At 49.6% G+C, this 27,165-nt stretch overlaps 2 protein-coding genes across 5 annotated transcripts in view; one reads left to right on the top strand and one right to left on the bottom strand.

Moving 5' to 3' along the window:
- LOC149367348 (transcriptional activator Myb-like) overlaps positions 1 to 25,591 on the bottom strand; it is a 116,933-nt gene extending 91,342 nt beyond the window's left edge. For all 4 annotated transcript variants that reach the window (XM_089555175.1, XM_089555190.1, XM_089555195.1 and 1 more), the window contains exon 1: positions 25,275 to 25,591. In XM_089555175.1, the coding sequence (XP_089411301.1) occupies positions 25,275 to 25,303 (29 nt within the window). In that variant the 5' untranslated portion in view covers positions 25,304 to 25,591. The remainder of the gene's footprint in view (positions 1 to 25,274) is intronic.
- Positions 25,592 to 26,444: 853 nt separating this feature from the next.
- Positions 26,445 to 26,931, top strand: LOC149367347 (cytochrome b-c1 complex subunit 7-like). The gene has a single exon (XM_089567164.1). The coding sequence runs from the start codon at positions 26,539 to 26,541 to the stop codon at positions 26,863 to 26,865; it is 327 nt and encodes a 108-aa protein (XP_089423290.1). The 5' UTR covers positions 26,445 to 26,538; the 3' UTR covers positions 26,866 to 26,931.
- The last annotated feature ends 234 nt before the right edge of the window (positions 26,932 to 27,165 follow it).

Raw genomic sequence — 27,165 nt, 5'->3', positions numbered from 1 at the left:
AATCAGGCCATTGTTATAATTTTGGATTGCAATCTAAGAGTCGTTAATAATTGTGCCTACGCTCTCGTCCCTGAGAGCTAAGGCAATGGCTACTTATTCGGCCTCTGTTGCTGAAGGTACAGTCGCTACAGCAAAGAACCTGGGCTGGTCTTCTGTCGCTCGCACCATGGTGGCAAAGTATTTGTCTTCCTTTGCTCGGGCCGCGTCCACATAGACTGCAGCTGGGTCACTACTGTATTGGTCTTCGATTCTTTGAGCACGGTTCGCTCTCCTAGCTGCATGCCTTTCCACTGTCAGGTTTCTGGGGAGGGGTAGGATTTTAGTGTGCTGTCTGATTGTGATCGGCAGCATCTCCCTGCAGCTCGAGTCGTACACCGGCTCTCCCTTCGCATCATCTCGTCCATGTGCTTTTAGCTTTTGTCATTAGAAGGCGCCACGGTGTTCTGAATTTCTTGGATGCAGCGGCAAACACGGTCTACTAAAACTTTCGTCGACGAGGCGTAAATCACTGTGCCGTCAGAGCTTTGGGTGTGGAAACTAATTAATATGCTCTATGCTAAAAATCTTATAACGTCTGGTGGGCGACATTTGAAAATTGGTTTTTGAGGAAAGGAAATGGCGCAGTAACTGTTTCACATGTCTCGACGGACACCTGAACCGCGCCGTAAGGGAAGGGAGGAAGGTGGGAGAGGAAAGGAAGAGAAACCGTAGTGGAGGGCTCCGGAATAATTTCGACCACCTGGGGATCTTTCGCACGCACTGACATCGTACAACACATGGCCGCCTTTTGTAGCGAAAGCTTGCGATTTCGCAGTGGCGGTGCTCCGAGAAGGCAGAGAGACCGACCTTGAGCCGTTGCCTAGCAACCGCCGCAGCAGGCGGACGCCGCGCGCCTCGCCGCGAAGCCGAGGTATGACGTCACACCGCTTGCCTCGTCATTGCGTTCGCCTCCGCACCAGCTGTGTCTCATGTCTGATAACATGTTGGAGGATTGAAAAAGCGAACTCGCGTGCGCCGCAACCACAGCCGAGGCGGCAGTATGGACGGCGACTAGTCTGTTAAGCAGAAGGAGGCCTGGAATCGACATCGGAACGAGATGTCTCGTCCGCCTTTTGCATTTCGGCCGTTTGATTTATTGGGGTTTACCGTCCCAAATCGACTCAGTCTATGGGGGACGCCGTAGTGAAGGGCTCCAAAAATTTCGACCACCTGGGGTTCTTTAACGTGCACTGACATCGCACAGGACACGGACCTCTAGAATTGCGTCTCCATCTAAATTCGGCCGCTGCGGCCGGGATCGAACCCGCGTATTTTGGGTCAGCAGCCGAGCGCCATAACCAATGTGCCATCGCGGCGGGTGTGTGTGACATTTATATCAGTTCTTGGTAGAGCACTTTGACCTACGTGCTGTTTACGTGCTTACAAGAGGTATTCAGAGGCTTGGATTAGGAACAATTAGGGATAAGAATTTAAGAGGAATACCTTAGTGATGTGCGCTTCGCTGATTACACTGCCTTGATAAGTCAGTCAGGGAATGAACTGCAAAGCATGATCAATGAGTTAGGCAGAGCTGAGCGCTGGGGTTAAAAATTAATAAGCCACAAACCAAGGCAATGTTCAATAGTCTCGCAAGGGAACAGCAGTTCACAATTGGTACCTAGGCTCTGCAAGTGGTAAGCGAATACGTCTACTTAGGGTAGGTAGTGGCCACAGATCTAGATTACGAGAAGGAAATAACGAAGAGCAAGAATGGGGTGGTGCGTATATGGCAGGTTCTCTCGGATCATGAATGGCAGTTTACCAATATCCCTCAAGAGAAAAGTAAACAACAGCTGTACCTTACCGGTGCTCAACTATGGGGCCGAAATGTGGAGGCCAACAAAGAGGGTTCAGCTTAAGTTAAGGACAACGCAGCGAGCTATGGAAAGGAAAATGATTGGTGTAACGTTAAGAGATCGGAAGAGGGCGGAGTCGGTAAGGGAACAAACACGGATTAATGACATCCTAGTGGAAATAAAGAGGAAGAAATGGGCTTGGGCAGGGCATGTAATGCGAAGGCAATGATAACCGCTGGCCCTTAAGGGTGACGGAGTGCATTCCAAGAGAAGGCAAGCAGGGGGCGCCAGAAAGTTATTTGGACGATTGAGATTACAGTGACCGTGAAATAATCTCAATAAGCATATTCTAGTGCAGTAAATACGTTCAGCGTAACAGTGCAACAGAGAAGTTTGCGGGGATATGGTGGCCGCGGCTGGCCCGGGTTAATCGAAGAGGTATGGGAGGTGCCTTTTTCCTGCAGTGGACGCAGTCAGGCTGATGATGATGAATCGCCATTGCGATGGCGCTCTGTGCTGTGCATTTATGGGCACCGCGGCTGCGTGAGAGACCCAATGCAGATTTTTTTTTTTTTTTGAAGACACGCGGGTTAAAACAGCACTTGGGAATGTGCATGCATTATACGGGCTTGCTTAATATATAGTGGCTGGCTAGTTGGTTACACATCTTGACAACCACAGCGCGGTCGGAACACGGACGAGACAGACTGACACAAACACAGGCGCTGCTAAGCGCCCATGGGAATGCCAGTAACTGGAGGGAAGGTTACGGACCAACGAGATGACTGTGCCACGTGAAGCGAGTTGTTGTTTTCCTGTTTTGTCACGGGACTGGGCCTGTATAATCCAGTTCAAGGCAATAAACCAAGTTGTGAGTCAGCGCCAGCGTTTGTGTCAGTCTTTCTCGTCCGTGTTCCACCGCGCTGTTGTCAAGACCGTAGGGCACTCGTAAATGACACTCCCTGGTGCGCCACCCGAGCGCTCTAGACAGGTGTATGGGCGACTGTGCAAGCGGCGTGTTCCGTTTCAACACTTGCCACGACTGCGGTGGACCCTGCGCGCCACTTGGCGGATGCGGCGGCAGGTCATTTTCCCGCTCTGCCTGTTCCGGCTGCCGACCTAAGGGCCCGACAGGATTTCAGCGAGCCCATGCCGTAGGACTCGAGGGGACTACTCACCGCGGCAGCGGCGGCGATGACCGCAGGACGGCGGGTGGCTTCGGTGGGTCGCGGCTCCCCGGGCGGAGGAGGCCCCACGGAGGACAGCGCGTCTGCTGTTCCGAGTGGCGCCACTATCCTCTTCCTCTTCTTCCCGCAACGCGTGCCACGTGCCGTGTCCCGCCCATTTGGCTCGGCCGCGCCATGTTAATACTGAACCAAACTTTTGGAGCTGCTCTTTTACATGTAAACAAGAGCTTGACTGCTAAAATTGATAAATGCGACAAGCATTTTAGCGAAAAAGGCGGATAACACGTTTTTTTTTTCGCGATTTATTGCTGTATCGTTGCACCTGGCGGCCGCCTGTGGAAGCTTCGACTGACGTCATTACACCCGCGCGCCCACCGTTCCCGCAGAAGCACGATTGTCATCGCGTCGGCCGCTCGTCGTCTGTATGTCGCATAGAGTTTCTTACTATTAATAGTAAGAAACTCTATGGTATGTCGTCTGCTCACGGTGTTCACAGATATGTCAAGATATTAATCGATGCTGTCTACTTACGATATCTATATGCACGCTTACGTATGCTAAATGCAGCTATTTTTTTTTTCGAACTTTACGCCATTTCTAACATTCTAACGTTTAAAACAGAAGCCCGACGATGTTTAGACTAGTGGCGCTATCTGGTGGTCAAGAAGGGAACCATTGTTGTCAACAAACCGATGCCCCTTTTAGCCTAAAAGGGGCAGAATCGTCACCCTAAAAAAAAATAAAGCAAATTTATTACTGGTATGTTTTCTTAGGGGCGACAGGAGACGAAGCGAAAGACCGGTGGCCCATTTATGGCCATTGAACGCGCTGAAGAAGGCAGTAACAACGACGAATCCAGTCCGATGCGAGGTTTCATGCATCGAAGGGCGCCGCCTTATCTGTCGCCGCGGGAGTGTGCCATGACGTCACGCGCTTCACCTCGCGCCGGCCGGGAGGGCTTGGCGCGCTCTCATGAAACATCGAAAATAAAACCATCGGCTGAAAAATATGCGCATTGACGACTAGATTTCGGTGTAATCACATTCTGAGAATCTATTTTCAGCGTTTTTGTTCAGTTTCAAGATTTTGTTTCAGTATCCCTTTAAACATTGCATTGGTGAGCGAAGCAACTCCTTGGCGGACACCTCAACCGCGCCGTTTCCTCCTCCGCCTCTACGCCAGGCAACGCGCGTCCACACGCCGCTCTCCTCTTCGGGGTTTACGGCTCAAAGGTGCACTCAAGAAGAATCTGAACTCGCCTTTTTAGCGCGGAAACTCCATCTACACGCTCCGAACATGCTTAGAAACTTGGAATTATTGTCCCGTCCGGCCGATTTGCCTAATTTAAATCCGATTAAACGTCCCGGCTCCCGCCTTTTTTTTTTTTTTTTGAACTCACCAGCTGAGTTTCCCTCTCGATCTCGTAGAGGGAGATTGCGTTGATGATGACTATTGAAGGATGCTTGACGCCTTGCAGATTCGATATTGCTCAATCACGTTGCTAGATGACCCTTTTGGAGAGGTTAACTTGTTATTAACAATTAATAAAAGAAAGAAAGATACAAGCAAGGAGAAAACTTATTTACATTTGATTGACCCGTAGGTTTACGCAACGAAACCAGCCCTCGGTCCCGCCGAAACAGCTCGTTTTAAACACTATGTCCCCGCTCTCGGTGGGGACGGTAACCCTTCAGGCAACTCCACAAAACTAAGCTCCTGAGGGAGCCTGACAAGAACACGCAAGCCAAGCTTGCGGACTGGGTGGGAAAGGTCGCCCTCCGTTAGGGGGCCATTCATCCCGCCCCATTGATCTTTTAGATCAATAAAGCTTCTCCAATCCACAGACATCCACCCAATAAATCATTGGGGGAAGGAAAGCATCAGCAATTGGGAAAGTACAACACAGCAAATCAATGACTGGGGAAAGAAGATACCTCATCCCGACAAACACTGTACGAATGTGTGCACTTTCCACCATCACGATTTCGGAGGATTGTCCCTTCCTCCCGCGAGCTTCGCAAACAATCTCGCTTTCATTTTGGGTGGAAAAACAGCGCGAAAGGGGCGGAAGACAAAGATGAAGGAAACCACAGGGACGAGCGCTGACTCACAACTATTTTTTGTCAGAAGGAACAGTAGCGCAACCAAGACGAACACAAGAGAGGACCACACAGGACTAGCGCTAGTCCTGTGTGGTCCTCTCTTGTGTTCGTCTTGGTTGCGCTACTGTTCCTTCTTACAACATGCACCATCTAGACCAACAAAAAGTTGTTCTAAATCACAACTATTTTTTAGCCGCCGCGGTGGCTCAGTGGCTATGGTGCTCGGCTGCTGGCCCGAAATACGCGGGTTCGATCCCGGCCGCGGCGGCTGGAATTTCTTCGGAGGAGAAATTCTAGAGGCCCGTGTACTGTGCGATGTCAGTGCACGTTAAAGAACCCCAGGTGGTCGAAATTTCCGGAGCCCTCCACTACGGCGTCTCTCATAGCCTTAGTCGCTTTGGGACGTTAAACCCCATAAACCAACCAACCAACTATTTTTTATTCAGAAAAAACAGACATTTATCGTTAAAAAAAGTCACATGACCTGACGTCGCCCGCGCACATGCTAGAGTACAACAGTCTAAGAACTATATCATGAGTCAATAATAAAACTTTACAACACGATTTCAGAACACCGTGACTAACCGAAAAAAAACACGAGACAGCCAGAACAAAAAACAAAAGCACTAAAAAAATCCACGTGTTGTAAAGAAACGCGACTGCTTTATCTACCATCAATAAGGAAGGTTGGCTGACGCATTCATCCCATCCTTTCCGAATATGATATGCCTCAATGATCTTGTCGTCTTATCTTTATGGCGAAATAAAATGCATGTGTGCGCGACAAAAGGTCTGCATACTTTCTTATTTTCATTTGATGGTAGATAAAGAGGTCGCGTTTCTTTTAGTGCTTTTGTTTTTTTTTTTTGTTTCTGGCTGTCTCGTGTTTTTTCGGTTAGTCACGGTGTTCTGAAATCGTGTTGTAAAGTTTTATTATTGACTCATGATATAGTTAGACTGTTGTACTCTGGGCATGTGCGCGGACGACGTCAGGTCATGTGACTTTTTTTAACTATAAATGTCTTTTTTCTGAATAAAAATAGTTGTGAGTCAGCGCTCGTCCTTGTGGTTTCCTTCTTCGTTGTCTTCCGCCCCTTTAGCGCTGTTTTTCCACCCAAAATGAACGTATACCAACGCGCTTTCCCACAGTGCAGGTTACTTCAACCTCTGGTGAACCCTGGTTCGAGGAAAGTCACCTCAAGGCCCATCTGTTCAGTACCGTCCCTTACAAACTGTCGTCATGCTCGCAGCTAGCGTGGCAATGTCCTGCTGATCGCTCCTCAAGCTATCAGCGCGCGCCGCTGCAGACATGGGACAAAAGCCACGTGACGCGGATACGCCTCGCCGCAAGAACGTGCACAGTGGGATGCGACCGGACGTATGCGTTCCCGGAGGGGGTTGGCCTTCCCCATTTTCTCGGAATCCTCCCCTATCCGGCTCCCCTTATCCCGCTGGGTAGCGAGAGTGACTCCCACCCCTTCTCCGCAGTTGTGCGGAGGGCAGAAGGAAAACTAAACGGGCATTCCTTTGTCGCGATCCCGGACGCGGCAAACAACGCTTAGCGCCGCGAACTTCACCGCTTACGGTGGGAGGAGTCGACCAACTTTTCAGCCAGTCCCGTGGCCGATTGCCGCTCTGCCACCGGCGCAGCGATACGTAGGGATGGGCGAAAGCAAAGAGTACACGCGCATTAAGGCGAAAGCCTTTAATGCCTCATGCTGTCGTTAGCAGCCGTGTTGGCAGCGTTGCAATAAACGTTTTTTGTTGCTAGTAAGCGCTTGTCGTGTGAGTTCTTTTCCTTTCGTCTCCGTCTTGTCGCGCTTTGGAACCCATCATGAGTGTCGGCAGATTTGTCCGCGTTTCGGCGTCACTACTTAAAAAGAAACTGCGTCGAGGCTGGGAATCGAATCAGGGCCGTCGGCATTTGAAGCGGAGACGCTACCACTGTGCCACGAATGCTCAAGGTTTCAGCATGAATAAAGGCGCATGTAGTGAATGCATGGGTTTCCTAAAATAAAATGAAAGGAATAGAAAATGAAAATAAGGAAAGAAAAAATAAAAACAATAAATAAGAAGAGAAACAAAAATAAAGTAAAAACTATAAAACATAAAAACAATACAAATAAGAAAAGAAACAAAGTAAAGAATAAACTGAAAATAAAATAAAATATGAAACAAAAATAAATAAAACAAACAGTGCGTCAGGAAACGCTTTCGCCTTGCAGCACTTTTAGAGCCAAAGTGCCCCCTGAAGTTGTTTTTTTTTACTTCCTTGGGCCTAATTTGCAGCTATGTTGCATCTGACTGGATCAATTTATTCACGGAAACCTAAAAAGCAAGACAAAAGCGAAAGCGAGGCCGCCACGCGACTTCCTGAAAGCCAGCGTTGGTCGGCTCCTCCTACCGCCAGCGGTGAGTCCAAAAACCGGCGGGATCCGGGGCGCTTAATCCATGTAGGGAAATCTGCCGCACAGGACAATAATTCGAGGTTTCTAAGAATGCTCGGAACGTGGAGATCGAGTTCCCGCGGTAAAAAGGCGAGGTCAGATTCCTCCTTAGACCACTTTTAAGGTGGCGTCAAATCGTGCTTTGCGTAAAGCAAACACTTTTTCCTTTAAAGTTCGTTGTACAGTGAGCCTTCAGGCAGTAATGTACACAATATCGGGGTATTCGGCAAAACACCTTGCCTAAGTAATTTGCGATTCGCTGATGACATTGCTTTGATAAGTCGCTCAGGAGATGAGCTGCAAAACATGACCAATCAGTTAGAACGGCAGAGCAGACCTATAGGTCTTAAAATTACCATGCAAAAAACCAAAGTAATGTGCAACCGTCTCGCAAGGGAACAGGGAAGAGCAGTTCGCAATTGGTAGCGAGGTGCTGGAAGTGGTAATGGAATACGTTTAATTAGGGTAGGTAAAGAGGGCACATCCGAATCGCAAGGGCGAAATAACAAGAATAAGAATGGGGTGGAGCGCATATGGCAGGTTCTCTCAGATCACGAATGGTAGCTTACCAATATCCCGAAGAGAAAAGTATACAACAGCTGTATCTTACCAGCACTCACCTGTGGGGCAGAAACATGGTAGCTAACAAAGAGGGTTCAGCTTAGGTTAGGGACAACGCAGCGAGCTATGGAAAGAAAAATGATAGGTGTAACGTTAAGAGACATGAAGTGGGCAGAGTGGGTGAGGGAACAAAGACGGTTCATTTGGTTTATGTTTTATGCGGGTTTAACGCCCCAAAGCGACTCGGGCTACGAGGAACGCCGTAGTGAAGCACTGTGGAAATTTCGTCCACTTGGATTCTTTAACGTGAACTGACATTGCACAGTACACGGGCTTCTAGAATTTCGCCTCTATCAAAATTCGACCGCAACGGTCGGGATCGAATCCACGTATTTCGGGTCAGCAGCCGAGCGCCATTAGTACCGAGCCACCGCGGCGGCGCGATCAAACACATAATAATGACATCCACGTCGAAATCAAGACGAAGAGATGGGCTCGGGCAGGGCGTGTAATGCGAAGGCAAGATAACGGTCCTTAAGGGTAACAGACTGGATCCCAAGGGAAGGGAAGGGAAGCGTTTGTTAAAGACGACAGTGGTTTTATTTAATGCTTTAGAGCCTTCACAACACACTGCCATGATATTTTACGAAATGAGCGAGCAGAATTTTGATTATGACGATGACAAGGAAGGTCATGCCCCCTTTTCACCCACAGAACCAATTCACTACGAACTGAAGATGGAGAAAAGGAGAAACTGCAAGCTTTGGCATAAAAAAACAAGAACAGAACTCAGAAGAAGCGTAATGTGCCAAACATTCCAAATCTACCTCCACTTGGCGTCCTCACGCAACTGCTTTCTCTAGTGGCACAGCAGTCATATTCCCAAAGGCCACGGAAAGTGTGGTGTATTTGTATGAAACACAAAATGACAAGAATGATAGCTAAGAACATTCGTAACATTTTGTATGTTATATTTTTTTTTGTAGTTAACTTCGGGCTCAGTGCAGCGACATGTTCCCGTTTTGATTCTATGGTTTTCTTTGTGTTACCAGCGTATTTAACATAAAAAATTTTTGAAAAGTTTTGCACTCACAACTCTGCCATTTTTTTCGTTTGAAAGTACTATAACCAATAGGCTGCAGTTGGATGCCTCACAATGCGCTGTGCAATTGGTACATCTTCAAGAAATAATTTTTAATTGAAAGCACTCAAAATCAGTCATTTTTTCACGGTAAGAAACAGTGAACTGTTATTGCAAACGATTCTTACCGATTCACTGATATAAGAAGTATGCATCTGAATTATGCATGCATTAAAAGTTAACCATATTTTTGCACACCACTGTCAAATACGAATCTAAATACACGAGAAAATTATTATAGCCCCAATAATTTGGAATACGTAAGATCAGTTGCAACTGCAGCAATTCTGCATTTCACAAAAGAATTTCCATATCGATAAGGCACAGCTGTACATGAGTTGCCTGGCTTGAGAAGTGAATGCGTCTGCTGTGGTCTTTTTTTCTGGGGGGGGGGGGGGGGGGGGGGAACAAGGCGTGTGTGGTGAACTTTTCAAACGTAATATACATATTTGCAGGCGATTTCATTAGCTGATGAAAAAGCATTTGTTCCGACCACGATCACTTTAATTACACTCGCACTTGTCACACTGTGCTGTGAAGCTTACGTATGCACAGGAAATTCACCGTGGGGAGTTGCTTCTCACCGCTGTCTGTGAAGATCTTTGCAGGAATAAAGAACGCTTGTAAGAGCCACAAACGGCTGCAAATAAACGCTTTACGACACAGCAACTGTGTACATCTTGCGTAGGTTTGAGGCCCCGCGGTCAACTCGGTGTAGACAGTGACAAACCAACTTGGTGAAAATGTTCCTCGTCGCTGTCACACAGGGCGAAATTCGAAGTCACTGTCAACACTCTTAATTGCTAAATGCGGCCAATATTACATGTTTGTCGGCACAGCTACTTCCATCTAGGCCTGGTTTCTCACTCCGCTTCACGAGCGGCCACTTTGCACTGGCAAAAATAAGGAGGCGTCCCGGGGCATTGCAGCAAATACTGCAGCCAATAGCTGCAATGTGACTGCATTCGCTCGTGCGCCCAAAAGTTGCAGTTGACGGACTTGGTCCACCCGGGCGGATGAGACCATCCCCCCATTGTTCGGCCCATGCGTAGAGTCGCAAGGACGCGTCCACAGGCACCTCAAAAGCAATCGTGCAGCGGTATTCCCAACTGGACAGGGTCGGAGCCAGCGGACAGGCACCCCTTGTCCTTTCTTTGTACCACCGCGAGCCGAAGGCGGTGACAGCAAAGAGGTCCACAAGAAAGTAATAAAGAAACTGAGGTTGCTAAAATATAGCGCAAGCCAAGAAGAACATGAGAGAATGTGCAGTAGCATGCTGTTTTCCGTGTGACGATGTATTACCAACGTGACCAAGCCTATCCCCTTTACTTTCACTTACTACAGTGCAGCTTATACAGGCCCCTGACAAGGTCTGGACACTTAAAAGAAACAAGCGCAGTGAGTAGGTCGGGTGTTGGTGTGCATCCCAAAAAGCAGTGAGTATTCAAACCAATGCCAACCTCCACATCTTCTACAATGGCATTCTACTCTTCTATCATTCTGAATACTGGGTGAAGGAGGGCGTTCATGCGCTCATTTTTGTGCACACATACGTACAGTCTTTGTCAAAAGTTTAGAGCCCAGGGGGCTCACTTCTAAGCTTTATATTGGGACTACAGGAGCAATCATGGAAGTCCTATTTATTGCAGGAGGCAGGACCAGAAATCATCTTACCTTCAGCAAATTTGTAGCATTAGAGATGCATTACGAACCACACAGTGTGGCTCAGAAGGAAAACCCCTGGGCTCCAAACGTTTGACAAAGGCTGTACATGCTGTGATGGACCGGTTTCTTAAATTGGCCCTGGGTCCACACTGGGCACGAGGAGATTGATACACAGACTCCAAGAATGATTTTAGAATATGATATAATTAATGGATCTGGCTCGATGCCGCTTACGGGAAATGCAGTAGGGCTCGTCCACGTCGGGGCTTAGTCAGCTTGTTGTGGCACGGGCTCGACGAATGGCTGGAAGTCTTCTGCGGCCGGGCTGGGGATTCTTCGCGGCTGTGCGGCTGTCGTTCTCGGCCAGGCGTTGGATGAGCTGCCAGGTATCGAAGCTTGCTGTCGGAGGCCGAACGCGAGCGAAGGCTAGACCCCGGGCTCCCTGGTCCATGCGCCGCCCCGGTCTTCTGCCTTCCTCCGTCTCGAACGCTCGCTCGAATCGTCCTTGTCTGCCCGTTCCTCCCGTCGGCTCCCCCTTTTAAGCCTTTTGCTTCTTTCTTTCTGCAGCCTCCCCCTTCGCCGTAGCAGCTGGCCGCTTCTCGCCGCCCCCGCGGCGCCGCCCGCTCGCCGCTTCCTTTTGTTCCCTCCGCGCAGATCTCCCTCCTCGTGACAGCGTCGAGCCCCCCTCCGTGGGGACGCGACGCCAGTCTGCCGCTTCCTGGGAAAGTCGCTGACCGGGTCCACTCCGCGCAGCTCTTCCCTGGAATCTTCGTGACAGGCTTAATCCCCACCGTAGGAGTCGTCGACGGCCATCCTGTGCGCTATGTGGCCTTGTCCCTCCGTGGTGACACGCCGCCAGGATGGCGCGGTCTGCCGCTTCCCGGGAAAGTCATTGACCGGGTTTGTGCGGCCACTGGTGTACGCGCACGAATCGTCACAATGCACACAAAAAAAGCAACACATTTTAAGGCGGAAGCCTTTAATGTCTCATCGTTGTAAGCAGCAGTTGTCGACAGAAAATGTCACGCTTTTCAATTGGTGGAAACGGTCGTGACGTCACAGTGCGCCAATTTCAAACGGGGCCAATTGTACTTTGGCTAGTAACCATGCAACCAATTGAAGGGATCGTATAGTGATGCTCCAATTAAGTGGGACTGAGCTTAGTTAATTGCTTAATTACCAAATTAGCCTAATTAGCTTTACTAGTCAGGCCATATAAACAAATAAAATCTATTAAGAAATTGGTCGAGCTCAGGAATCGAACCCCGGTCTTGGCGTGACAGACGAGCATGCTATCCACACCGCCATGCCAGCTCGATGGTTTGGAATGAACAAAGGCGCGTCTAGTGAATACGGTGTCTTCACTCACTCTCATCCTCCTCCATTCCCTTCCCGCGAGGTTTAGGTGTCCACCGACAAATGAGAGACAGATACATTTCCTTTCCTCAAAAACCAATTTACTGACGAGCGAGGCGTAGAACCGAATGGGCAATGGCGTTCTATGGACTCATTGGCAGCGTTGCAAGACGCTGTCGCGTTCCACTCTTAGGGGCAGCAGTGACCACACTTTAGGTCAGAAAAGTGCCCTCCTGAATTTTGTGAGACAGTTACTGCGTAATTTCCTTTCCTCAAATACAATTTTCATTTTCTTCATTACGGCTCCTCTTTATCTATCTTCTTTCACTTCCACTTCCTGCCTTCCTCTACGGTGCGGTTCAGGTGTCCACCGAGATGACAGAGAATTACTGCGCCATTTCCTTTCCTCAAAAAGCGTTGCGTTCAAAGGGCAAGGCATCGCGCTGAACGGGTGGTGTTCCGTGGACTCCCTGGCAGCGCTACAACGCGCTGTCGCGTTCCACTCCTAAAGGCGAAGCTTAAGTGTCATTAATTAGCAGTTAATTAGTATTCAGGCATTACTCAGTAATTAACCATTAATTAGTGATTTGTCATCACTTAGTAATTAGTACTCAATTATATGTGACGCCACCGGTGCCACAGAAACAGCGAAGGTGGTGCAGAAAACGCTTCCGCCTCTACCCACTTTAGACAGTCAAAGTGCCCCTGAATTTTTTAATTTCTGTCCCATCCACGTACACTTCAGTGTGTTCTGTGCCATTCACAGAGCGTCCATGGGTGAACAGTCTTCAGGAAGGAACCCATGGTCGCACACACACTGGCACTGATGATCGGGAAGCGTGACAAACTACAAGGCTCTGCCCCCATACGCCAGATGCTTACCCGGGGATCTTTCTTTGAAGCAGCACGCATGACGGGATCCATTTCAAAGCGAGAATAATCGCGACTTCCCACATGTTCACATCCAGTCCATTTCGAAAAATGTCGACTGCACAGTCGGAACACGCCCGGAGCACACAGCTCGGGCATTACAGACGAGCATTTTGTCCTCTGCATCACCTAATGTGAAAACTGGCAGAGGATTAAACAAAGATTAAATGCGACGCCACAAAAATCAATCTGTGCCATTGGCTTGATTGCTGTTTCATTCTTGAGTTGTATCCGATCAATGACATTTATTTGGAACAGGCATTCCACGAGGCCTAGCGGCAAAATCTAAACCCTGATCGAAACTTTTGGCAATAGATGCTACATATGCGGGGTTTCCAGCTTTCACTAGCACACTGTCAAGATTGTTTCACCACCTGATTATCATACATTCGAGTTAATCTCGACGCGGCAGAGGAAGATTTATGGGTGACCTTTTGGAGGGGTGGGGGGGGGGAGTCCTATTTGAGCCAAAAGAGCTACTACTGGGGCTAGTTGGAAATACATACTTGAAGGAATTGGTGAGCGCTAAAAAAACACGGAAAAAGGACGAACACACAGGACGAAGCGCTTTCTAACAACTGTTTTAATCTCAAAAGGAACATGACTAAATGCACACATTTGACGTCTTATCATGCACAGAAGAGGGAGGTACGCACGCGCTGACAAGAATAAAAATGAAGGAAAAAAAGGAAAACAGGTAAAAACTACGCGCGCTTACAATCTTCGGCTGTTCTAAGCGCGCGTAGTTTTTACCTGTTTTCCTTTTTTTCCTTCATTTTTATTCTTGTCAGCGCGTGCGTACCTCCCTCTTCTGTGCATGATAAGACGTCAAATGTGCGTATTTAGTCATGTTCCTTTTGAGATTAAAACAGTTGTTAGAAAGCCTTCGTCCTTTTTCCGTGGTTTTTTAGCGCTCACCAATTCCTTCAAGTACCTATTTGAGCAATGCATTTCCCGGGCTTTCATCAAAAATTGGATGTTTCATGATTTTTGCACAAAAAGGTTTCTTGCTGATGCCCCTCCTCCTAAATCCGCCACTGGTCTCTGTCTGACAGCTGTGTCCACTGGTGCGTCCAGGCGGAATGCCGTCAGGAGCAGTGCTCTGGGAGAATAATGTACGAAGGCTGCGGAATGTGCCCCAGCCTCGTTGACGTAGCAGTTTGTCGTGACAGAAGCGCTCAGCACACTTCTGTCCAGCCTGGTGATGCAGTGAGCAGGCAATCTATGCGGCACGAAAGTGTAGCCTTATGAATTCGCATGTCACGCATTTTGTCTCTATGCACCAGCACTTTTTAAGGAATATCTGTGGCACTATCAGGCTGACTGGTGTGTGACCTAAACCTCTGCAATCACACTTTGCATCTTTCCTTCCTGTCAGCAATAGTATCATCATCATCAGCAGCAGCAGCATGACTACGCCCACTGCAGAGCAAAGGCCTCTCCCATGTCTCTCCAATTAACCCTGTCCTTCGCTAGCCGCGGCCACCGTATTCCCGCAAATTTCTTAATCTCATCCGCCCACCTAATTTTCTGCCGCCCCCTGCTACGCTTGCCTTCTCTTGGAATCCACTCCGTTACCCTTAAGGACCAGCATTTATCTTGCCTTCGCATTACATGCCCTGCCCAAGCCCACTTCTTCCTCTTGATTTCAACTAGGACGCCATTAAAGGGCCACTGACCAGGGTCCGGACATTTTTGAAAAACAAGCCCACTGCATAGATGAGGCATCGAAGATAACCTCTGCAAAATACTAGAGCCATGCGCGCCCCGAAAAGCTGCGAAAATTCAAATCAAAGCCCGTTCGTTCTTTCCTTCCTTCAAAAACGGGCCCGGCCCACTACTCTGCACCCCGCTGACGTCAAGGGGGGCTACTTTCGCTAAAGGCACTCCATTGGTGCATCGTTCTGACTGACGGGAGAAGGTTGGGCATAGCCTTGGCGTCGCGTCGTCTGCACAAGGCTTTCCGCAGCGCCTTCTGTTCTGGCTCATGCCTACAAACCCGCATAAAGGAACAAAAAAAAAAAAACTGCGGAGGGAGCGTGCGGCGACAGCCTTGAACCCTAGCCATAAAAAGTAAAAAAATAGTAAAACTGAGGGAGTTGGTTCGCCCCCCCCCCCCCCCCCCCCCGCCGTGATCACGTCACGAGACGCTCTGCGTCCGCGCTCCCTTCTCAGTTTCTTTTCTTCTATGCGAGCCCCCCAAAACAAGGTTTTAATTAGTAGTGCAGCAGAGCCTTTCCCTCGCTCGCCCACTTGAGCGCTCCGCACACACACCGCTTATCTTTCGTGCATCTTGCGTACGCCTTGACTCCAATGAATGACATATGCTTTGGAGCGGAGAAAAGACACAAACACGCATGGAGAAAAGCAAACGGGCGGTTGCCGGGTCCGCGCTTCGCCGTGTGTTTCGAACACAACCGACTTCCGCCCCTCCGCTCGTGAAACGGTGGGGAGGCCTAAAAGAAAATGAAAAGGTGGCTCGTTAACTGGGAATGACAAACAGATGTATGAAAGGATGCGCTCGCTAACAAGTCTAGGTGGTCGAGCCGATCGCGCCTCTCGATCGTTCAGTGTGCGGAGAAAATGCAAAAACCAAGAAAAGAATTCTATTGAAGGCGGGGCCATGACGTCGCTCTGTGACGCACTCCACAGACACCACGCCTCCGGCTTACACCGGAGAACGAAGGGGTGATTTTGCCTTGCCGAGCCTACTCGACGAGGAGCGGGCACAGGCCCTTTAAAGGGCCACGGACCACCCCAGCTCAGCAGACACTCTCTACCTCTCTTTCAGCGAGCCTCCTCTCCTTCCACTCCCTCCTCGAAATTTTTCTCTCCCGCTCCTCGTCGAGTAGGCTCGGCAAGGCAAAATCACCCCTTCCTTCTCCGGTGTAAGCCGGAGGCGTGGTGTCTGTGGAGTGCGTCACAGGGGACGTCATGGCCCCGCCTTCAATAGAATTCTTTTCTTGGCTTTTGCATTTTCTCCGCACACTGAACGATCGAGAGGCGCGATCGGCTCGACCACCTAGACTTGTTAGCGAGCGCATCCTTTCATACATCTGTTTGTCATTCCCAGTTAACGAGCCACCTTTTCATTTTCTTTTAGGCCTCCCCACCGTTTCACGAGCGGAGGGGCGGAAGTCGGTTGTGTTCGAAACACACGGCGAAGCGCGGACCCGGCAACCGCCCGTTTGCTTTTCTCCATGCGTGTTTGTGTTCTGTGTGTTTGTGTCTTTTCTCCGCTCCAAAGCATATGTCATTCATTGGAGTCAAGGCGTACGCAAGATGCACGAAAGATAAGCGGTATGTGTGCGGAGCGGTAAAGTGGGCGAGCGAGGGAAAGGCTCTGCTGCACTACTAATTAAAACCTTGTTTTGGGGGGCTCGCATAGAAGAAAAGAAACTGAGAAGGGAGCGCGCACGCAGAGCGTCTCGTGACGGGATCACGGCGGGGGGAGGGGGAGGGGGGGGGCGAGCCAACTCCCTCAGTTTTACTGTTTTTTTACTTTTTATGGCTAGGGTTCAAGGCTGTCGCCGCACGCTCCCTCCGCAGTTTTTTTTTTTTGTTCCTTCATGCGGGTTTGTAGGCATGAGCCAGAACAGAAGGCGCTGCGGAAAGCGTTGTGCAGACGACGCGACGCCAAGGCTACGCCCAACCTTCTCCCGTCAGTCAGAACGATGCACCAATGGAGTGCCTTTAGCGAAAGTAGCCCCCCCTGACGTCAGCGGGGTGCAGAGTAGTGGGCCGGGCCCGTTTTTGAAGGAAGGAAAGAACGAACGGGCTTTGATTTGAATTTTCGCAGCTTTTCGGGGCGCGCATGGCTCTAGTATTTTGCAGAGGTTATCTTCGATGCCTCATCTATGCAGTGGGCTTGTTTTTCAAAAATGTCCGGACCCTGGTCAGTGGCCCTTTAAGGCGCGTTTGTTCTCTCACCCACTCCGCCCGCTTCCAATTTCTTAACGTTACACCTATCATTTTTCTTTCCATAGCTCGCTGTGTTGTCCTTAAAGGGGTTGTGAAAAGAAAATGAAGCTGCCCGGTTTTAATTTTTACTGCTTCCATAAACATTAGACATGCTGATTCCGAAATATTTCGTCTCAATATTGAGTCTGCATTTAATAAAGCCCGTTCGAAATCGCTGCCTTTTTGCGTTCATGAAACGACCATACGCCGCCGTCGGCCGGCACACGCACTACTCGACTACGTCATTTTAAGACCTTCAGAAACGTATAGAGAGATCTACAACTTTCGCTTGCCCTAAAATAATAGCTTTATGAGAAATTGAGAAAGTGAAACAAGGTTTTCCAATTATTTGCACACGTAATTGCACTCTGTTGAACTGCAGCGCGTGGTCATACATCGATCACTGACCTGGGACCAGTTTCGGTTTCGGTTCTGCTTCTCCATCCTCCTTGGCTTCAGTATCAGCGGCTCGACATAGCCTTGCTTACGTGAACCTATCTAGGTGGTGTTCCTTGACAGCGGTGGTTTGAGAGAATCGAGCTGAGCAAAGTCAGCCCATCTCGACGACTCTGTTTACATGAACTCGATACGAACGAGTCAGCTATCGCGGCGCGCATCGGTTCCGCGCTTCTGTTCTTTGCTGCAGAAAAATATATTCCAGAAGCGTGAAGAGGGTTAGGCATAATTTGCAGATGGGGCTGCGAGTCAACCCACCCCTTGCGATAGAGATGAAGACTCGAGTCTACGACCGGGTTCGGAGGTTCACGGTCGGGGCTCCCGCAGGCAGAGGTGTCGCGGGCTCTCGGCATGACTGCTACTTGCCGGGCGCGCGACGCGCCGTTGAGAGCGGCGTAACAACGACTGACAGCAGCTCGCCGCCTGCGCCCAACCGATGTCAATGACAGGCCGCACGCGGCGCGTCGCACTGACAAGGGGCAGAATGCGAGCGCGCAGAGCGCCAGCGTCATAATGACGTGGGGGCGCGTTTCTCGGGGCCGGCCTGTCAGCCTGGATGCCGGCCGCCGGCGTCAGAAAAACACGCTAGTATTATTTGTTCACGCTCATAACAAGCAGTGGAATAGATGAATGCCAAAAATGAATCATTTTTTAGGATCGTTGGCTGATGCGAAGTTGCTGGCAGTATTTAATTCGGCAGTATTTAATTAAATTTCATCCCCTGACCGCTTTATTTACTGCCTGGTCGCCGCTCGCATAGCTGGCATTTGCTAGCTCCGCTGGCGTCGCGGAAATCGAGCATATCTTTATTTTATTATGGGACAGGTTCACAGTTAAAGGGGTGACGAGAGTAGTGCCTTTTACAGCGCTGACCAGTTCCGAAGCTCCCTCAGCTGCGGTATCGATAGTATCGATGCAAAACCAGGTAGGCTTAGCGACGACCAGGGCCGCCGGCAAGCCTCGCAGTTCATCGCCCGGCCCGTCCGCAGGCGGCGCCGTTGCCGAAAGCTCGGCATGCTGCCACTGCTCGAATATAATAGGCAACCTTTCTGATAGCATGGCTGTTTTGTCTTTTCTGGTGCGAATGTGAAATACAGCGATCGAGTCTGCAGGCCGGCCGGCAAACCTGGATCCCGTCCGCTGGCGTTATAAAAATGAGCTAAATATTTTTCTTCACGTAAATAATAAATTGTGGGAGCAATAAGTGTGGAAAATAGATCATTCTTGAGGATCGTTGAACAATGCCGAGTTGCTGGTAGAAGCAGCAACTGTAATACGAGCAAATTTCTTGCCACAACCGCCGCTCAGCTGCCGCTGCCCGGCCGTTGCGGTCCGGCTTGCGCGCCTGGCGTCCGCTATATGGCTCCGCTGCCGAGCGCACCGCAACAATGACGATATTTTTTGTTGTGAGACGGTGCTGTTGACAGTTAAGTGATGCCAAAAGCAGGCATTTTAGTATAACCCAGGCTACTTTCGAAGCGCTGTCCACCGCGGCTTCAATGCAAAACAGGCCTAGCGACGACCAGGGCAGCCAGAGAGCAGTGCAGTTCGTCGCCCGGCGTGCCCGCGTCCAGCGCCGTTGCCGAAAGCGCGCTACGTGGGCAGGCATGTTTTGTCGCCGCCCGAGTACAGCCGGCAGCCTTTCTGATAACATCGCTATTTTGTCTTTTCTGGTGCGAACTTCAGTAGCCAAGCAGCGCACAGGCGCTGGTGTGCGGTGGCAGTAACCGGATGTGGGCTGGGCATGAGTCTAGCGGCGCAAAGATGCTTGCCGCTCCGTGTCCCTGCTTGCAGTAGGCGGCAGTTCGCAAGCGGCGACTGGTGCGGCGCGCTGGCCAAGCTTTCGCACATGTGTCAGCTTGACAGCTAGCAGACTCCATTCTGATCAGACGACGGTGCCACATTCGAGTCAATATGAGTGCTGTAACCTCGGTCAACTATGGCTAAACAGGCCTCGCTACGCCGCCATGTTGTGTTGACGACAGATGCCTCTGATTGGCTTCTTAAAATGACGTTTGCTGTGAGTTGAGGGGGACGCGCGCTGGGAAACCGAAATTTAGTTTTTTTCGCTATTCAGTCAACCCAGACGATGAAACGAACCAAGGTATACTGTAGAATGAAGGGTCAGAATTCCAAATACACACGTCGTTAAAAATTTTCGGAAAACATTTCACGACCCCTTTAACTTAAGCTGAACCCTCTTTGTTAGCCTCCACGTTTTTGCCCCATAGGTGAGTACCGGTAAGATACAGCTTCTGCTAGCATGGTGCAAAAGGTGTAATGTGTACCAAGGCACCTCTAATCAGGAGAAGAAAGACGTCGGAGAATGCTCGAAACACGCAAAACCAAGGCAAAAACAGGCAATTTCCCCCATCAGGCTGCACCCCTTTGCTTGGAGTGAGCTCGTGTTGTGTGTGTGACGCAGCTGTCAGAGATCAAGCTATGAGGGCTGTTGTGCTCCCGGGTGTGTTCTGCACACATTATAAAAGGGCACCAGCTGTTTTGCTTTGCTCGCGAGAGCGCGCGCAGAAAGAAGTGAAGTCAAGTGAGACAGCTAGACCAAAAGTAAACTTCTGAGTGTGCAAGGTAAGGCATGCGAAACGCCTGCTTTCCAGAACAATTTCTGCTGGAGAGGACACTTAGGCTCCGCCTTAAGGGTGTCATGTGATAGCGTAGTGGGTTACGCTTTCCATTCTGAGGAGTTTGACACCTTTGAACGCATTTTTCGTTTTTTCTATTGTTCCAATTAATTAATTGATCAATTATGCACTCAAAATTTACTCAATTAGCATCACCAAGCATTAGCTTTTCATTCTGAGCATTTGGCACCTTTGAACCCCTTTATCTAATTTTTACATTTCCTTAATTAATCAATTAATTACAGTGATTTCATTAACACGTCATCGCCTATCACACACCAATTAATTATCAATCACTAGAACCACAAATTACCACGTTACGATTGCTTTTTTACGCAGCCCTCGATTATAGGTCACCGGTTCGAATCCCTGCCGTGAGCTAGGCTCTAACTTATCACAAGTAAGTTTATGCTGCAGGAAACGCTGAATCGTATATCACAATCCGAAACAATCTGCGGCAAATGGTGGGCATGAGACTATTTTTTTTTACGCAGCCCCCGCCGCGGTGGCTCAATGGTTAGGGCGCTCGTCTACCGAGCCGGAGAACCCGGGTTCGAACCCGACCGCGGCGGCCGCGTTTCGATGGAGGCGGAGCGCAAAAGGCGCCCCCGTGTGCAGGCTATAAAAAGCCTGCTATGGGATTTATCTGTAAGCAAGGGCACCCACAGCCAGGTGTTGGACACAACCAACGTTTAAGAAATATTTTAATTCGGTTCCAAAGATTGCCTAAACGCTCACTCTCACGATCTAGTGACGTACGATGAGCGGGGCACAGCCGCAGCTATGAGGCACGAGTGACGAGCCGCGTGAGCGCAGTTGACGCACCAGCGAGCCGCATTTGCTGCGAACCGCCACTCGCTCGGTTTTGTCAACTGAACTAGCCGTGCTTACTGGCATTCTGCAAAGTGCTTCGCATCCTCACGCGAACCCGCGAAGGCGATATTAGCGTGCCATCAAAAATTCAGGGGGCATTTTGACTGTCTAAAGTGGGTAGAGGCGGAAGCGTTTTCCGCACCACCTTCGCTGTTTCTGTGGCACTGGTGGCGTCACATATATTTGAGTACTAATTACTAAGTGATGGCAAATCACTAATTGTTAATTACTGATTAATGCCTGAATACTAATTAACTGCTAATTAATGACGCTTAAGCTTCGTATTTAGGAGTGGAACGCGACAGCGCGTTGTAGCGCTGCCAGGGAGTCCACGGAACGCCACCACCCGTTCGGCGCGATGCCTTGCCCTTTGAACGCAACGCTTTTTGAGGAAAGGAAATGGCGCAGTAATTCTCTGTCATCTCGGAGGACACCTGAACCGCACCGTAGAGGAAGAGAGGTGGGAGTAAAAGAAGATAGATAAAGAGGAGCCGTAATGAAGAAAATGAAAATTGTATTTGAGGAAAGGAAATTACGCAGCAACTGTCTCACATATCTCGGTGGACACCCGTCAAAATTCAGGGGGGCACTTTTTTGAAAAGTGTGGTCACTGATGTGTGGTTAAGATGTTAAGCTTCGCCCAATTTCTTAATCGCTTTTATTTATTCATATTGCCTGATTAGTAAAGCTAATTAGGCGATTTGGGTAATTAAGCAATTAACTAAGCTCAGTCCCACTTACTTGGAGCATCACTATACGATCCCTTCAATTGGTTGTATGGTTACTATTGATTGTAAAACATTTTATTCGCCGGGAAGAGCTTGGCAAGAGGTCGCGTTAAGTGGTCGAGAGTACATAGCCCTCGACGACTTTGTCAGCCCACTCCACCGCCAAAACTTGCGTTCTGGGGTCAGAGCTAGCCAGCACGGTCTCCCACCGCTCGAGAGAAGGAGCTGTAACTAGATCACCCGGAGGTGGCTCTATGTTGCAGTCCCACAGGATGTGATCGTAGGTAGCACGGTGGCCACAGTGTTTGCAGTTTGGGTTGTAAAGATCTGGATAAATGCGTGCGAGGAGTGATGGGGTGCGTATCGATCTCGTCTGTAGACGACGCCACGTAACCTCTTGTTCTTTACTAAGTCTTTTGTCTGGAGGGGGCAAAATTCTCCTCTCTAGTTTAAAATGATTGGTGAGATCATGATATGTGATCATGGAGTCCTTCGTGAAATTCAGGGAGCCAGACTCATCCACTGCCCGGTCGACGAAACCTCGGGCTTTATTGTGGGCTGCCTCGTTCCCCGGATTCCCCGAATGGGCTGGGACCCATATCAATTCGGAATAATTTGGTGAGAATTTGGTTGCGTTAAGGATTCTAAGGGAGGTGTTTGTAATTCGCCCTTTAGCGAAATTATTGATACCCATTTTGGAATCGCTGAAGATGATGCTTCCTTGGGTATGCGCTAGGGCGAGGGCTATAGCCGCCTCTTCTGCCGTTTCAGAGGATTTCGTTTTGATTGTCGCCGAGACGATGTGGTCACCATTCTCGTTCACAACCACAATTGCAAAGGCATTGGTATTTTTGTATTCTGCTGCATCTACATAAAGTGTTCCAGCGCACTGTCTGTATTTGTTATGTAAGGCTTTGGCTCTTGCTTGTCTTCTACCCTCATGGTGTAAGGGGTGCATGTTTTTGGGGAGTGGTTTGATTAGTAGGGCCGTCCTATAGCCAAAGTGCAATTGGCCCCGTTTGAAATTCGCGCACTGTGACGTCACGACCGTTTCCACCAATTGAAAAGCGTGACATTTTCTGTCGACAACTGCTGCTTACAACGATGAGACATTAAAGGCTTCCGCCTTAAAAAAAAAAAAAGAAAAAGTCGACGTCCTCATTGGAATCAGATTCGTCAAAATCCGAGCTCCTGGGACTAGCCATGCCGTTGTTTGTTGTCATGCGCTGGTCAGCACGTGTGTGAGAAAGCAGAAGATGCAGCAGTAGGTGCGTCACAACTATGTGGGCCCACGTGACCAGGCAAAGTAGTTGAGCATCTTAGATAGTGACGTCACTGCCCAACGCTGCGTTCAGAAACCGAAACCAAAAATCGTTCACCTAAAAATGCTATAATAAATTATTCGCTGTGAATACATGAAACTTCGAGTATATATCATGCTTCCTAGAGAAATAAGAAACGTTTGAAACAAAGAACGCGCCAACCACAAATCTGGTGTGTCCACCCCTTTAAAGGGTGGTCGAAATTATTAGCAGGCCGAAAACTGCTATTAACCCCGAAACTTATCTGCTGCCCCCTCATTTTGAATCCATAAGGCGCGACCCCGACTGGAAAATACGTGAAATAAAATGCCGTACTAACGAGTTCAAACACTTCTTTTCCGCACGCCATCAGTGAATGGAATAAGCTGCCTCGCAGTATTGTTGAATGCAAGTCCGAGGCAAAGTTCCGAGCACTGTTGTCGGAACTGTGATGTACACCCATGTTCATCTGCTGTTTTCCTGCTTTTCCTCTTCCTGTCCTTTACCCGACCAATTGACTGATGTGAATGCTCTGTTGACGCTCTTTTTCATCCTCTGCCATCCATTCTTTCCTATCCTGTACAAAAAGATGGCACATGCTGTACGATTCATTGTTTATGTATGTATTCCCCCCTGCAATTATGCCTTCATGGCGCTGCAGAAATGTAAATAAATAAATAAATTCCGGAGACCTCCGCTAAGGATTTTCTTCCTTCCTTTATTCTGTCAGTCCCACTTTTATCCCTTTCCTTATGGCGCGGTCCAGGTGTCCACCGAGATATGCGAGACAGATACTGCGCCATTACCTTTCCTCAAAAACCAATTTACCAGTTTTACCCCCGATCATTTCCGACACGCGGTGCCGACTACTCCGACGGCTTTTCGACCGAACGAGCTGCACACGCTGTCGCGCACAACTTAAACTTTCCGTCCTCATAATTACTGAAATTAGCAGCAATAAAAGGCGCCGCCTCGCACTCGATTTCAAGGCGAACGAGGCGCTGATTAATGGCTGTCTTTGGCGAACATGCAACTGCAGCTGGAAGTAAGTCATCCTGATAGTTGAAAAAGCAACCCAAAAGGTAAGTGTCCGGGTCAAAAGAATGCACAGGAATACGCTACGCACGCTGTAAGAATGCTACTATGAAGGAACAGAGCGCAAAAGAAACGGAAGAAAATCACAGCCGCGAAAGATGGTATACGTTAGAGCAATTGCTAACTCCGATTCTTTGTTTAAACAATCTCTGGTACCACCCTGTCTTGGTAGAGTAACAAATTTCCTGAATTCCACGCAGCAGCTCCAGTTTTCTCTTCGATACGGCCCGCCGCTGCATCGCGCTCGGTGCAGCCGACCGGGTGAGTGTGACCCAACGTGCCCTGAAAAAACGGCGCTGGCCATCAGTTTTATAGCGACGTCCCGGAAACGGCTCCACAGCGTCCCGCGCTGCCGACGGCGACGAAACGTTTGCCTATCGGCCTCGCAAGGCGCCGAGCAGCAGGCGCGACCAACCGTCCACTCGACCTTGAGAACAGCGAAGCCACAAAAGCCACGCCGCTGCCTCGAAAAGGCTCTGCGTTTTCATTTCGCCTGGCGTGATGGCAAAGAAACAACCAGAGGCCTTGCTCCGCTCTCAGCACGCGATGCTGGCAACGTACGGAGAGGCTCCCACAGTACACGGTAGCCAGTCGATCGCAACTTTCGCAGGAGAAACCTCCTCCCCGTATGGGTCGGTCTGGGCGAAACAGCGTCCGCAAAGGTATACACTGACCGCACCGACGCGCAGCAAGGAAACCGATGAAACGCGCTTTCTTTTCGCGCACCGACCAGCCGGTTAGAGCGCGGCTCGTGACAGCTGGCGTGCGCGAGCCCAGCGGCTAGCTCGCGGTGGAGAAGGCTGGGATGAAGGCGGTGAATGAGGTAATCACCGTCCTCGCCAAGCGAATGTCGATCACTGCTCGGCGCACAAAAACAGAGCTGCCATCGAAACGTTTTGGTAACCCTGCAGACAGCGAACGCCCGCCTTGCAAAACAGTGGCCACCGTGAGAAAGCTACGGACGGCCAGGTGTTGCGATCGCCGCTCCCGCGACTCACCTTTCGGCGGCAAAATGTCGCCGGTACATGGCTCCGGCGGTTCCTCTCAAGTCTCGCAAGTCTCCATGTCCAAGCCCATCGACGCCTATTCGAGGCGATCGGCTGGTTCCAGTGCTCCGCCAGTCCAGCAGACGCGACGCACAACACAGGGGTATCAGTAGCGCGCGCGCGGCATAGCACAAATACAACGGCGCACGCGATTACAGCGGGACGAAATCGCCGTAATGGCGGCGCGCAGCTATCAAATTTGCGCGCTCTCCATCTGCTTGCCGCTGCCACCGCCGCTCCCGATTGGCGCAAAGTGCGAGCAGTGCCAGCAGTATAGTGAAGCAGCTACGCACACAAAAAATCAACTTCTTCTATCGGTTCATGTGAAACTTCTTACATTTTTTGATTCACCAAAAGCACGTAAAAGACACTAAAAAAATTCTCCGGCACTCATCAACAAGCAAAATGTTGTTAATAGTTTTAGTACGAGCATGGCCTCTAAGATCTCCTGCGGACGCTACTTCGTTTGTAATCTTGGAGGCCATTATGCGAGAAACGTGCTGCGAGTTTTCACCGTCAGGGTGCGCAACAAGCTCAAAAAAAAGTGTAAAAAACTGTAGTGAAAAAAGATGACGAATCTTGATGAAAATTAACAACACAGTTGAACAAAAATAAAGAAAATTTAAAGCTGAGATTGGTGGCAATTTCCACTACCCGTTTCAAAGGGAGCGCTCCTACTCATCCATTTATATCCATCTATCTATCACTGGTCTAGCCATTGTACTTCCTGTTTCAAGAGGGCGCGTTTTTCAAGCAAGCATAGAAAAGGAGAAGCATCGAAAGCTGGCGCATCAACTGTACTGGTTCTTTATCAAATATTGCGCTGAACACTTCGCTTGCTACGCTGTCGAGAGCAGTGCAACACGTAACACGCATCGTTTGCGCCGGAGCAACCTTTTCAAACATCGCGCCATTTAAGCGTAAATTCTTGGAGTTAGTATCACCATCAGCACCCATTTTTGTTTAGGTTGCAACTGATTTTTAATTATAAGTAGTATTTGTTCAAAAATATTCTTGCGTGGTTTAAACAACCTAAGCAACTTTTGTTTTTTGTGAAAAAAAAAGTCAAGAAAACGTATGCCGATTGTGGTTTTGCAATAATGTGCGTTTCAATCCAATCCAATCCAAAGTGGTCGTCATTGCAGAAAGGGCATAGCGAAGGTGAGACGTGCGTCGTGGAAAGTCTTCGCAGCCTGCTTGCGTCTCAGCCGTCGAAATGAGCGCGTACAAGACGGTGACCGCCACCAGCACGTGGGCCCGCTACATGTTCAAGGCGAGCAAGTACTACAAGTACGGCCTGCTCAAGAACGACATGTACCGCGACGACCCCATCACGCTCGAGGCGGTGCGGCGGCTGCCCAAGAAGCTGCAGGACGAGCGCAACTACCGCATGCTGAGGGCCGTGCAGTGCCAGATCTCGCACACCATCCTGCCCGAGAGCGAGTGGACCAAGTTCGAGGACGACGTGCCCTACCTGGAGCCCTACATCGCCGAGGTCGAGAAGGAAGAGGCCGAGAAGAAGGAGTGGTACCGGACCCACTGATCCTCCTCGGCTCCCCCCCGCTAGACGACGAGTGTCACGAATAAATGGACTAGTCTTTCAGCCGGACGGAGAGCGTGATGTTTTTGTGGACGCATGTGCTCGCTCTTGAGGTGGTTGAGCGCGACTGCGGCCGAAGAATGGTCGAGTGTTTGTGCGCTGCCAGGAGCCGACGCCGTTTTTGGCGGTCCGGGCTGCGTTCTGACGAGACCCAGCCGAGAGCCGCCGTTCCGCGTGGTTCGAATGAAGTTAGTCTGTGCAGAGCAGTGATATTCCACGATTAACGTCGAAGCGAATCGCTCC

Source organism: Amblyomma mixtum, chromosome 1, assembly GCF_055824585.1.
Source record: "Amblyomma mixtum isolate Tamu chromosome 1, ASM5582458v1, whole genome shotgun sequence".
Classification (NCBI taxonomy): Eukaryota; Metazoa; Arthropoda; class Arachnida; order Ixodida; family Ixodidae; genus Amblyomma; species Amblyomma mixtum.
The sequence above is the reverse complement of the archived record's forward strand: the minus strand, read 5'-3'. Positions and strand labels throughout refer to the sequence as shown.

What these genes read in the sequence shown, in the direction of transcription:
- LOC149367347 (XM_089567164.1), top strand. Translation starts at nt 26,539, where the DNA reads ATGAGCGCGTACAAGACGGTGACCGCCACCAGCACGTGGGCCCGCTAC.